The following is a 14,183-nucleotide window of genomic DNA, read 5'->3' on the forward strand; positions in this document are numbered from 1 at the left end:
GCACATTTTGCCCCCAATATAATCATCATAATGCATCCAGACATTTTACTTTTACTAGGTCTGTTGTTTCCAATAATGATTGTCTTTTTTTTTCTTTTTTCTTTTTAACTGCATTACAATGATTTTTGTAAATTAAATTCAGCTAATATTAAAGGCCACACTAATGTAGGACTACTATGATGTATAAATACTTTAAAATGTAAATAATATATATTTTTTTTCATGTTGCGGTAATATCATGTTGACCATCTATTTTGCATTGCAGTAATGAGAATAAGGGAGTAATTTATGATATAATCATGATGATTTTGCTGCCGATATATAATATTCAGCAATATCGTGAATATCGCGATGATTTTAATATGCTTTTTATTTGGCCATTTAGTTTCATAAAGAGCATCAGTTGACTAATTTCACTATCATTCAGGGCTGCATAATCAAAATAACATCAAAATGGCTTTATAGTCATATGTTATTATTAAACTGCAAAAAGCCGCAATGAAAGACAGATTAACATGTCTTTGTGCGCTTTAGATGGTGCGCTGTTCTCTGCATGCACAGGGCTCATAGGCTTGTGTTTTTAGCGATTTTAGAGCAGTTCACGTGCATTGTGAATGAAAAGTACTGCATGTTTAAGCGTTCGCAATTCCAAACATTAGTAACTGCTACAAGTTATTATACAAATCTACAAAGGTGGCACAGTATAACAGAAAAAGATGAGATGAAAGCATTTCACCAGATGTGGAATATTGTGAATGACACACAGCAGCACTTTCCATGTCAAAATAAAAGCTCCAGGTGAAAGTGTTAAAATAAAAGCTCCACCTTGTTACTTTTTTAAATAAAACATATATGAAGGTAAATAAAGCTTTTTATTAAGCTACTATGTATCATTGTATATAAACTATAAATGTGCATATCAATGAAAATTATTAGATATCAGTCTCCCATGTGTTAAATTAGTGGAAAAACAGAGGGAACATGCATTTTATTATTTTTAAATACATTTTTATTCAATGACTTTTAATACATTTAATCCACTTGTCTACAATGGCTGTTTAGATTAAATGATGGTTCCTCTGATTAAAAAGAAAATCACTTTTGAGCCATTTCTGAGCAAATACATAATTACTGATATATATCAATAGGGCAAAACATATTGAAATATTTTAACCATATCACCCATTCCTAAGAGTCACCCATGAAGTCTCACAGAAGCATCTCTGGTCACTGTACTGTCAGTTTCAGAGTTTGCGCTTATTTAGACGACCTATTTCTTCAGTATGATGCAATATAGTGAGTAGAGATTGACTGATATTGATTTAAAAAATAAAAACAATATGTTAAATATTATTTGTATGTTTACAAATCCTATAACCAATATGCAGAACCGATTTTTTTTTTTTAACTTCATCTTTATTTTATAGAGAAAATATTAACTGAGAAAAAATTTGGAAAAATTTTTATTGCAATAATAATCGTATACCATATGTTTTATATAATAATTACAACAACAGTAATAATAGGCAAAATAATTTGACAATCTCTGATTTTAAATGGCGAACGTAAATAAATGACAAAGGAGTCATTGCATGAATGTAATCTTCCATTTTAAACTAGACCTACAGTTTAAAGGTTTAGGTGTTGTTTAATAGGCTAAAGGCAAATAGTTCATTGGAATAAGCAGGGCTCGAGTTGAGGGGGGATGCGAAGGGATGCCATCCCCCTTGTTGCAAGAAATACCAAAAAACATCCCCCTTGTAAAACCACCATTCTCCTTACCATCCTCTATAGATCAGTTGTGTCATGCATTACTTAAAACTAATCATGCAAGTAAAATATTTAATATTTAATTTTAATATGTTTGATAAATAACAGACTTTAAATAAGGGCGATTAGTCGGTCAGAATTAGATTTTGACTTGTAAGGTTGCCAGATTTCTATAGGTGAAATCCCCCAATGAAATCTTGACACTTGTACAGTTTGGATATATGCTGCCAGGGTGACGATTTAGTCACGCAATCTGGCAACCTTGAGCGCGCGAGTTCTCTCTCTCCACTGTGAAAAGACACCGGTTTTTCTGAAAACACTGGCAAACAGGTATGTCGCAGTTTGATTTGTCTTTCCCTGTGTTCACATGAAACTTGCACCACAAGTTTTAAAATGTTTCATGCACTTTCAAACATGGTCAAGTAGTAGATTGGAGTAGAAAAAATGCGTGTCTGCAGTGGGCGAGCGATCTAGAAAAATATTTTTCATGATCATAACATGGATTCTTTTCACAAAATTAATCAGAAAATACAATACCAGAGGGTATCAGGTGCATATTATGGCCATGTGTCCTGAGGGTCAATGAAGTTACGCTCATCTGTTAAATTAAAAATACATAAAAAAAATGCAATTCACACAAACCATTTACTTGAATACACCTCTTCTATGATGAACATTTTTCAATTGCTGAGTTTAAAGTCATTTTGATATTTTCTCTGGGGCTTACAGTAAAAAATGTGATGTGGTGTCCAAAAAAAGAAAGTCTCATTAAAATCTGAAATTCCTGAAAAAAGGAATGTTGGCATGACTAGTGCAGAATAATCTTTTATTGTTATTTCTTAAATAAACAGTGAAATAATTTTAAAAATGATTCATATTTTAAAATGCTTTTGTCCACCAAATCAAAATCTTTGGGTGTAACCAACAGTAGACATTTTGTTGTTTATGTTGACCATAAAAACTATAAAACACAGTAAAATAGTGTTTTGTCAGTATTTACTTTGCTGAGATAAACATTGGTACTGAGACTATTTAGTATAGACGGGCCACTTCTATTAAAATGAATGGGAGAAATTGGAACGCCCAGCAGTCAACGCATGTAGAAAGGAAGATGTTTAAAAAACATCTGATATTTATTTTGACGTTTATGAAAAGACACATTTTGTTCATGTGGTGTAACCCTGAGTAAAATTCTTGATATTTTTGACTCAAAACTCCATAATATTTATAAAAACATTTCCTTGAAATTTTTTTTTAAAACTTTTTGGAAATTAATGAATAAGTTGTTTATAATCTCATGTATTCAAGCTGCAAAGAAAGTATTATAATACTTCTTACTTAATGGTTACACCACATGACAATCTCTCACTAGATGGTGCAAGTTATCGGTGGATCCGATATTACAAAAACAATATCCGATAAAAGAAAAATGCTTGAGTATTGGAAATACGATTATCGGTCTCTAATAGTGAGGAACAGAATCACAATGTTTCGATATATGATTGTTTTGGCACAGCCCTAATCATAACCAACCTAATGCTCAAATATTTGTAAAAGGAGTAAAAAAAATGAAAGCAGGTCACCTTTTCTCTTCTTTCCCACTTTTCGCCAGTGATCGCACACATTTCACTGTGTTGCTCGCCAGTTTGACCCACATAGTGACGCTGCTCGGCAGAGTGACTGCACCCCCTCCATTAAGCCCTTGGCACTTTGTCTTGTTATTGAATTATGGCTGAACTGCAAGAGTCCAAGTACTTTTTACTGCCTCACTCCTGTTCCTCTGGCACCCCACCCTGCTATTTCTGGCCCTCTGTTTTCTTCTAGAGAGGAAAAGAGAAAGGTGCTATGTAGTGTCTACGGCAGCACAAGCTCAGGCAGGCTGGCTGCAGTACACAGCTGAATTTCTCACATGCCATAGTAACCTGCCAGCTTCACTCCTCGAGCTCCCGTGCTGACACCCGAGGCCTTCTGCATTTTCATATCGCATTAGTTTGAATTTGGATAGTCCATTGCATCAGTGCTGTCAGAGCGCCACATTTGGTCAAGCTCTAGGAGTGTCTGGGGATGCAGATGTACACTCCAGGCTGAAGGTCACAGATGAGGTTTTGGAGGCATTGTACACTTTGTTCTCATGGTTTTTGACATGGATACCTGGCATAGTTTACACACAGCTGAGTTGACTGATCGCCCCATCGACAATTACAGCAGGCATTTTACTGTGGTGTATGCACAGGCTATCACACAGCTTACCTCAAGTCTAACTAAACAGTGTATCCTGTGGTTAATTGTGGATTATTATGTCAAAGCTCAAGTGTAGGAAGATCTCCAATCTAGATTATGGGGCTCATGTATGACTATTAACCCAGTAACTGATGTTTACTCTTCTGTTCTGTTTTTTTCTTTTCTTTTTGTAGCAGATCTGGAGATGTCAGCAGACTCTTTTGCAGCGGGGAGCAGCGATGCCCAGCAGAGCTTACAGTCCTTTTGGCCCAGAGTCATGGAAGAGATCAGGAATCTTACAGTGGTAAGGGTTACTCCTACCTCTCATTTAAAGGAATATTCGGGGTTCAATACAAGTTAAGCTCAATCGACAGCATTTGTGGCATAATATTGATTACCACAAAAATTAACTCTTTTTCTTTAAAAGCAAAAATCTGGGTTACAGTAAGGCACTTACAATGGAAGTGAAAGGGGCCAATTTATGAACATTAAAATACTCACTGTTTTAAAAGTATAGCCACAAGACAAAAACAATATGTGTGTAAACATGATTTTAGTGTGATAAAATAGCTTGCTAACCTTCTCTGTGTAAAGTTATCAAATTTTACAAATTCTTGCCATGACGATGTAATGTCAACAAACCCTGAAACCCTAAAATACACTGTAAAAATTACAATATAAACAACTTTTCAGCTCAAATAAAACATTTGTTTTAACAGAAGAATTAATTTTTTATAAAATTATCTGGTTCACATTTCTGCCTTTTTAACCCCCCAAAAATTGGCCCCATTCACTTCCATTGTAAGTGTCTCACTGTAACCTCGATTTTTCCTTTTTTTTAAAGCAAAAACTATATGAAATACATTTTTGTCAAGTTGAAATTAATTTTTGTGGTAATCAACATTATACCACAAATGCTGTCGATTGAACATAACTTGTGTTGAACCTGGAATATTCCTTTTAATCACAAACACATGCACAGATGCTTACATGTTGTTCTTGTTGCTTCATTGATTTCACACTCAGACTCAGTCTAGACATGGCCTCTCCAGTAAAAACAGATCATGTCTATATTGGAAAAAACATAGTCATCTCCCTACAGGGTTTGTATGGTCATTGCATGGAATTTAATAATTGAAAAAAGAAAAAAAAGACTGGAAATGTCATAGAAATAAATAAAAACTCTAATATTATAGTTATGTTGTGCTATAAGGTGTTGCGTTGGCTAATGGCTAGATATTAATCTTGTGCAGTAAAACTTGCTTGCAAACCATAGAGACGTCCTGTTTGTGAGCGAATCATTCTCTTGAGACGTTTTTTTTATTTTTTATTAATTGGTCAAACCGGTTCACATTATTTTGCATGATTAATTAGCGAATCGGACTGAATCTAATTATTTTATTAAAGCATATTCAGAAATCACAAATGGCTGGAACGGTCATGAAAATGCCATTTAAAATTAATTGTCCAAAAGAGTTAGAACCGTGTCTATCACCTCATCAAGTGTCTGTTTCCAACTACTGTCCATTACTAGGATTCAATAGCTTAATTCTCCTCTAACACACTCCCGCACTGTTTCAGAAGGATTTCCGTGTGCAAGAGCTTCCTCTTGCTCGCATCAAGAAAATTATGAAACTGGATGAGGATGTGAAGGTAAGAGTGGCTGAGCTGAATCAACACAATCAATCATGGCAACACACTTCCTGTCTCTTGTTCTTAAGAGAGCAGCAGCGCAATGTTTGGCTGCTTTAAACCAAATCACCATTTGTGTGGAATAATTAACAACTATGTGCTCCAAAGGCATCTGGCCCTTTTCTGTGAAACAGTCTGGTTAGTGAATAAATATTGAATAGACATTTTCTAAGAACTAAAAAGAAAAAAATTCTCTCACCAAGGTCAATTGCAATGTTTACTTGGTTATGCCAGAGGCTTCCTTAACAGCAAATTATAAGAACATTATAAATGAAATGTCAAGTTTAAATGAGAGCATGGTACCAATACAGTTAAGATGCTAATATAAGCCAAGTATTAAGTGGTGGAAAGAACATGGCACTGATACTTATATAGTGCTGTTTCCTAGTTTGAAATAAGGGCTAGTTTATTCATTAGACAGTTTAACCCTCACTACTTGTATTGATCCTGAAATGACCTAGATTAACACTAGCACAGGTAGACCTTCTTCACTTTGTTTTCAGTTGCAATGGACAATTATTTTTTGATGTTCGAGAGGCCACAGGCCATGATCTTGTCACACAGCTTGAGTAGAGGCCAGAGCCGTATGGGAAGTAGACATCAGGTCAGGATGGTGTCCAGATGCTTAAAATAACCTGCAGCTTAGAGTGGAAAGAGAGTTAAACTAAAAAAGCCAAGGCAATTAAGAGCTCAACAGAAGTAACATGGACAAGACCCTGGGTCAGACCATGACGTAGCTTGTAAGGACACTATAGCTCTGTTCCTACTAAGGCAGCATCCTAAAGGTCATGGAACCTCATAAGTGACTGATTTGAAATGGAATCAACTCTACAAATAGCACTTCGCATGGGAGACTTTATTCAAACTGATTTAAATACAGGTGACACGAGCAAAGATTCAACAGTAAAACAAATACTGTAATAAGCATAAACATAAATAGCACACACAAATTTGTGGTAAAATAGTCCTTTTTAAAAAAATTTAAACCATTTTTATTGATATTTGTCATTATAGAATGAATTAAGTCTTTTTATTTTCGAAACCACCTTCATGGTGGGAACATGCCTGTTGGTGCATTCACATCACGTCGGGAACAAAGTAATTATGAGATTCCTACTTGTAAAAACCGCTTACGTCTTCGTAGAACTTGTAATTACAAGTTGTAAACTCTGAATTCTATGAAAGGTCTGACTTGACTATTGGGACATCATGTCAAAAGAACCAAAATGGCAGCGGCCTCAACAGTGAACATACATTTCTGTTATTCCAATATAAAATTTTATTATAGGCACTTTTACCCGAAGTGCTTTCTTTGTTCTTAAACGTTTTGCAAGGACATATAGAGGTTAATTAATGTAGTGATTAAATATTTTGCTGTAATCAACAACAAAGCCACACATGGATCCGTTTTGGTGTTTTGAGTGTTTTCATAGAAACAAATAATTTTGGAGGTCCGAGGATGTGATGCCTTAGCACACCAGAGCATGGGTTTGTATTTCTGTCTGATAGTGGGCATGGCTGGGATTCAGGTAATGAGTCTTTTGATAGGGTTTTGTGTTGTTTTTTTATTTGTTGACATCACTCGATTTCCTCTCTATTAACTGGCTTTGGTAACCCTCTAGATGATTAGTGCTGAAGCACCAGTGCTGTTTGCCAAAGCAGCACAAATCTTCATCACAGAGCTCACTCTCAGAGCCTGGATCCACACTGAGGACAACAAACGGCGTACACTACAGGTCAGTCAACTCCTTCCATACTTCCCATTGACCTGTTAACCTTTGAACATTTTGCTGTCCTCATTAAAGGTGAAAAACTCAGATAAACCCAATGCATTTTATGATAAACTCATCACCTCTGAACTATCATACCCTTAAATGTTTTGTCAAATTGTCAATTTTTTTCTGGAAATAGTGTTAAGAAACATTCCTACATACCTTTACTAGTTACATGAAGTAAAGGCCTAAAAGAAAATTAGAAACACTTTGCTGATGTTTAGTACTCCTTAAAATGGAGCTGAAGTTGAACGTACTGGATCATAAAAATTGTACATACATGGTTCTATGAAATGTGGTATGTTTTGTTAGTCCCTAAAAGTCCTTCAAATAGTATTCTGTGCTCCACTCTAACAGGTCCAAACCATTACACTAAAAAATAAGAAAAGTGTGCTGGTGCCATGACACTTGTTTTTTTATGGGAAGAGCCCCTCACACAAGCCCCCGAGGGCTTATCTCTGTTCCACTCCAGCACATAGAGCTGAGTCTAAAAGTACATCTGCCATGACCCACTTATTTTATTTTTTTTCTCATTTCACCTCCCTGTGCTGTCAAAAACACTGTCATGAACCCTAACCAATTCTCTTACAGTGTTCCCTAAAAGCCTTGATTGAAATATTTTTTAAATGGCAACAGGAAAACATCAGAGGCAGCTTATCAACGTCATCTATTTATCAGTTTAAGAAGCATATTAATAAAACCAAAAGCAGTGTTTACATGGACAGCAATAATCCGACTATTGACAATATACTGAATCAGAAATTGTTATAAAAACATTATCTGATTGCTTTAACCCAAATAAGGTCATGTGGAATAAGCATAGTCAAATTAAAGGAATATCCCGGGTTCAATACAAGTTTATCTTAATCAACAGCATTTGTGGCTTAAAGTTGATTACCTCAAAATTCATTTTGATTTGTTCCTCGCTTTAAAAAAAAGAAAATATCTGGGTTACAGTAATGCACTTACAATAGAAGTGGATGGGGCCAATCCATAAACATTAAAATACTCACTTTTTCAAAAGTATAGCCACAAGACGTAAAAAAATATACGTTAACATGATTTTAGTGTACTAAAATCGCTTACTAACCTTTTATTTGTAAAGTTATATCCAATTTTACAAATTTGTTGCCATAATAATGTAACACTGTAAACTCAAACCCTAAAATGACTGTAAAAATTACGATTTAAACAACTTTACAGCTCAAATATTACACAAGTTTTAACAGAAGAATTAACTTGTGCTTGCTTTTATAAAATTATGGGCTTCACATTTCTGATTCTGCCTTTTTAAACCCTCCAAAAATTGGCCCCATTTACATCCATTGTAATTGCATTTTTTTATGAAAAGGAGGGTCAAGTCAAAATAGTTTTTTGTGGTAATCATTATGCCACAAATGCTGTTGATTGAGCTTAACTTGTATTGAACCCAGAATATTCCTTTAATACATAAATTATTCCATAATTTCTACTATTTTGCCACACATACAACAATCCAACTCTATGCTTTATCATGTTTTCTTCAGCCATTTACCAATGTTAAATAGCAAGTAAATATGAATATAAATGGGATTATTTCTATAAGCAAACCACGTTAAACAGCTTCATGAAAATATTGTCTTTAGAATAAGGGCAAAAGCCTGCAGTATTGAAACCCATGTCAACAACCATTTTCCGACATGGTGTTTGGAAACAGGTTTTGTCGCTGAACAAAGTTGTAATGACTAGTAGAGCATCTTTTTAATATGCAGATTGTATTAGCACTCAGTTTCTGAGCTTGCAGCTGGCCCACAGTTCCATTGTGAAGGCATCATGCCAAACAGTGTCGCCACGACAACTGTCGTCAATGGAACAACTGCATGGATGTGACCCTTCACCACCAGATATTCATCATGGTGCTAAAAATAAACGCTGATCTAGGGGGGTGACAACGGGTGGTCTTTGCAGCCAATATCCTGTGGAAAATACCATTAGTAGGCGATCTGTGGGGTGTGATGGTGGAACTGTTGTTCACTAAGACGGGTTGATACAGGGTTCCCACGGTCATGGAAAACCTGAAAATATCAGGGAATTTTAAAATTTCCAGGCTTGGAAAAGTCATGGAAATTAATAAAATCATCAAAGTCATGGAAAAATCATGAAATTTATTTATAGTTAAGATATTTTAATTTATAATGCTCTGTCCTAAAATATTTAACCAGGGTGTTACGTTGCACTAGATAAAAAAAAAAAAAACACATGTTTTTTTTAAATATATAATGTTGTTTAGGATACCTGACCAATTATGGTGCTGCTTTCACTCTAGCACTTTTGGTGCGCACCTGGGTTCAAATGACGTCAAAGTTTGGTTCGTTTGGATAATGTGAACACTGTTTTCCGAAATTGGGTGCGCACCTTGGAACCGCACCAGAGTCCACTTGAAAAAGTGGTCTGGTTCATGTGAACTCCAGTACACTTCGCTGCTGATATGAACGCAATTGTACCAAATCATGAAAGTGAACTAGGGCTGGGCGATATGTAAAAAATATTTTAGCGATAATCGCGATATATGATTATATTGTCAATCCCCCTGCCAAGGGTCAGTGAAAATAAATTTTAAATTCATTTACTGAAGCACGAAAAACATAAGACATTTCTAAATTCAAATTGGACCTGAAACTAAATGAAAAAAGCATGTTCTTATCGAATTTGTTTTGTATTGTGTTTTGGTAATACAGTTAATGCTGCCTAAAGAAAATAAAATGGAACTCAGTTTAGGTTCAAGGTGAACGTGTCTTGTATTATTTTATAATTTAATCACTTTCGTCTTTGTTTCTTTAACACAAAGAAATATATTACTGAACCTGCAGATTTGCATTCACAGTGCATGTTAAGCGCAAACTGGTCCGTGGAAATAAAGCAAACTAAACTCACAGCACTTCCTGAGATGATCGGAGATTATTTGCAGCATTCTTATAGGTGACATTATTCTTGCAAACAGTTTTCAGATGAGTGAAACAGAGAAAAAAAGTGATAACTCTTTACATGCGCTTGTTCCACGAGACAGGCTCGTGCTGCACGCCTCTGAACAAACAGCGAATCAGACACGAGCATTGACGGCTTTTGACTGTTGACTGTTCTTAAAAATATAATAAGTGTGTTTCTTCAAGCACGTGTCTTTGTCTAACAGCATTTCTTGTCATGTGTCACTCCGAGACATCTTAAAGGTCGCCCGCCTATTGCGGGTAGATGAGCAAAACTACTAGCGCATGAAATACATTTGGACGAGGAGCTTGCAAACTGGATTCGGCCTCATCGCATTTGGCGGGTGGCGGGCAGGGGTGGTTCTAGAGCCTTTCAACTTCCCAGATCCTTGGTTTTTCCATTTCCCGATATTCGGACCGAAATAATGTAATGTGAACAGAGATCAGCAGGGGGAGGGGCGAGGAAAGGAACCCGGGTGCAGTCCAAGCAATCGAACCAAGTGTGAAAGCACCCTTAGAGACAACGAAGTGCTGCTAATTCCCCGCCCATTTTAGGATTCATGCAATGTGTTTGTATGGATAAAATTTAAAATTAAATGTTTTCAGTTTAACTTTTATCAAACAATGGTGTGGTTTTGTTCTTGTTTTGTGATTTCGGTGCCCTTTTCTGAATGGAAGGCTAAATGTTTGGGTATGGAAATTAGCTTTCAAGTCATGGAAAAGTCATGGAAATTCATTGATTGAAAACAGTGGGAACCCTGTTGATAACTTGTGTGAAGTTTTTATACATGTCTGTGTTCTGTTGTCCTTTTCTTCTTGCTTTCTAGCTTTCATTCTTGGTTTTCTTTCTTGTTTTTCTTTTTTCTTTCTTTAGGACTGTCAATTTAACTTGTCAATTTAGTGCAATTATGTTAAAAACATTATGCAATTAATCATGCCTCCTGAACCGTACAATATTGAAATAGGCGGTAAATTGTGATTTAATCGGAATATCATGCAATTATTTTAATACATTTTTAGCAATTAATAGCCCTTATTTATTAGTTTATTTATTAGTTTGTTTATTGTACTGCAATGATGAATGCCTTTTTGTTTTTTTTGTTTTTTTACTCTTATTCTGTGATCTTGTTTTCTGTTTTTCAGAGGAATGATATTGCCATGGCCATCACTAAGTTTGACCAGTTTGACTTCCTCATTGATATCGTCCCACGAGATGATCTCAAGCCTCCGAAACGACAGGTGCGAAAAAAAAGGATGATTCTTGATCAGTGTCTTCATGTTTTAAGATCATCTGCGTGTAGGAAGAGAATATGAGTGCACTGTTGTCTGTGGCAGCTGGGGCGCTGTAAACATCCTTGACTGGAAGCTAGGTGTAGGGTTTGTGAAGGCTTTCAGTCGGATGTTTGCAGCACTCTGCTTCCCCTGAACATCATCCTGTCTGTGCACAAGCAGGTGTAACTTTTTTGTTTATTTCATGTTTGTTTTGTTAATGTGGCCATACCACAATGGGTCTGTTGGTGCAATAAATGGCAGTATTCTGATTGTAACGTTCGGTCCCGTCAGAAATTACACACTTCACCTTTAAAGTGAACTTTCATTTTTTCAGGCATTGCAGGTTTGAACAAATCTGTCACTTAAAGTGACTCCAAATGTCACAGTGAGAAGACACAACCAATGGTCAGCACATTTATAGGGAACTGTGCTGCAGAATTTCACTAATGTATCTAATAATCAAAGCCCTAGACAAACTTTTTTTTATCCAACCTGTTGGCTTTATAGTTCTGCATGTTTATGAGTGTGTGACCAGGTGTGTAAACATCCTACACTCTCAGCTGTGACATCACCAAGCTGGGAGAGGGGTGTTTACTCTCTTTGTCACAAAAAAAATCTTCAGAAATGCATCAAGCATCCAGATGAAATACAGTTTAGATATTCCTGTTATTTGCGTGTTAGAATAGCACAGCTGATTGCCTGCCATTATGCTGCGGGGGAGTGTGAACCTGTCCGAAAAAGACCCCTATCCACAATATACAGTATTGTGCACTATTTCGGGTGTTTGCCATTTCGTAGTAGTTTTCGAATTTCTGAGTGACCAACTCAATCCCTACATTTGTTCACTCATTCTTACCTAAAATGCACTCTGATCTCAAGTGTACATCCGATCCGAGGGTTTATTCCCCATGATCCACCACGAGGAGGACTGATGAGCTGGGAGAGGGAGGCGTGCAGGAGAGAGAGAGCGCGAGCAAGAAATGCCAGTTTACAGCTTCATACATTAAAGGGATAGTTCACCCAAAAATTAAAATTCTCTCATCATTTACTCACCCTCACGGCATCCCAGGTGTATATGACTTCCTTTCTTAATCAGAACACATTTGATGAAAAATAGCTTAGTTGGTCCTTAAAATACAAGTGGAGGGGGATACAATCTTTGAAGCTTAAGAAAGAACAGACAGTCAGAATAAATGTCATCTATACGACTCCACTGATTAATGTCTTCTAAAAGCAAAACGACTGCTTTTGCTGTGAAAAAGATCCATATTTAAGTACTATTTAAATATATATCATCGCTTCCGGTCAGCAGCCCTGTGCACATTCATGAGAGGGCAGAGTTCATGCAGTCTCATGTGACGTATTCACGTTGGCAAGTTATGAATCAATCTCACATTTTTCTCTTAGTTGAGACATCCAGGATGAGCACACAAATGCCCCATTGTGAGTAAAAAATAGATAAAACCAACAAAGCTTCTGAACAGCGTTGCTCTTACTCAGTTGTATACAGCACTTCTCTTCCGGGTATGTCGCACGTGCGTCTGTTCTCACGTGAACTTGCCAACGCGATTATGTCACGCACGTACTGCTGCTGACCGGAAGCGATGATTTATAGTTAAAAAGTACTTAAATATTTATATTTTTTGCACCAAAAGCGATCGTTTCGCTTTTTTTAAATGTGTTCTAATGAAGAAAGAAAATCATTCACACCTGGGATGGCATGAGGGTGAGTAAATAATGAGAGAATTTTCATTTTTGGGTAATTTAAACCCTTTAATTTTATTTCATACTGACTGTATTGTTTTACTTTTTGACAAATCATTGCTTCAGGGTTCCCGCGGATCCTTAAAAAGTCTTAAAATGTCTTAAATTCAGTTTTCCAAAATTTAAGGTCATAAAAAGTCTTAAATATCTTAAATGATAGAACAAAAGTCTTAATTTTATTTAAAGATGTCTTAAATTTGGGGGCGGAAAGACAGGAATTTTGATATGACCTAATGTGATTATCAAACTTCAAAAGAATGCGATTTAATTAAATAAATGCATGTGCTGCGTCCTTCAAAGTAAAAACGTGTCACTGTTGTATTTTATCCAAGAACGCGGGGCTTGTGAGTGTTTTCAGCTGTTGCAGTGCAGTTCACAATCATTAAGCCATATCATACATTTATGACAAACTATCACTAAAGATCAACTGTTGATGATGATGATGATATAGTGTTGATGAAATATGACAATGTTTACTTTTAATTGTTTAAATTGTAATACGTTGTAGAGTCCCTGGTGTATTTCAGTCTTTAAAGTTAAAAGATCTGCGCTATGAATACATTTTTTTTTTTTTTTTTTCTCTGGTTATTGGTATTTTGGTTGCACCATAAAGTGCATCTGCAATTAAATTCAATTTGGACTCTTGTAGCCTCTGTCTGGCCCTCTCCATCACATGAAGACTAACAACATTTAATATAGGCTACCAGTTTTAAAAACTATTGGCAGACTA

General features: G+C 36.0%; 1 protein-coding gene across 6 annotated transcripts in view; it reads left to right on the top strand.

Moving 5' to 3' along the window:
• Window positions 1–14,183, top strand: part of LOC127425354 (nuclear transcription factor Y subunit gamma) — a 34,414-nt gene that overhangs the window by 10,517 nt on the left and 9,714 nt on the right. For 2 of the 6 annotated variants that reach the window (XM_051671269.1, XM_051671270.1), the window contains exons 2-5: window positions 4,185–4,294; window positions 5,575–5,643; window positions 7,305–7,418; window positions 11,561–11,656. In XM_051671269.1, coding sequence (XP_051527229.1) covers window positions 4,196–4,294; window positions 5,575–5,643; window positions 7,305–7,418; window positions 11,561–11,656 — 378 coding nt within the window. In that variant the 5' untranslated portion in view covers window positions 4,185–4,195. Of the gene's footprint in view, window positions 1–4,184; window positions 4,295–5,571; window positions 5,644–7,304; window positions 7,419–11,560; window positions 11,657–14,183 lie in introns of all 6 variants that reach the window. The other 4 variants (XM_051671268.1, XM_051671272.1, XM_051671271.1 and 1 more) reach the window with 3 other exon arrangements.

Source organism: Myxocyprinus asiaticus, chromosome 34 (genome assembly GCF_019703515.2).
Source record: "Myxocyprinus asiaticus isolate MX2 ecotype Aquarium Trade chromosome 34, UBuf_Myxa_2, whole genome shotgun sequence".
NCBI classification, from domain to species: domain Eukaryota; kingdom Metazoa; phylum Chordata; class Actinopteri; order Cypriniformes; family Catostomidae; genus Myxocyprinus; species Myxocyprinus asiaticus.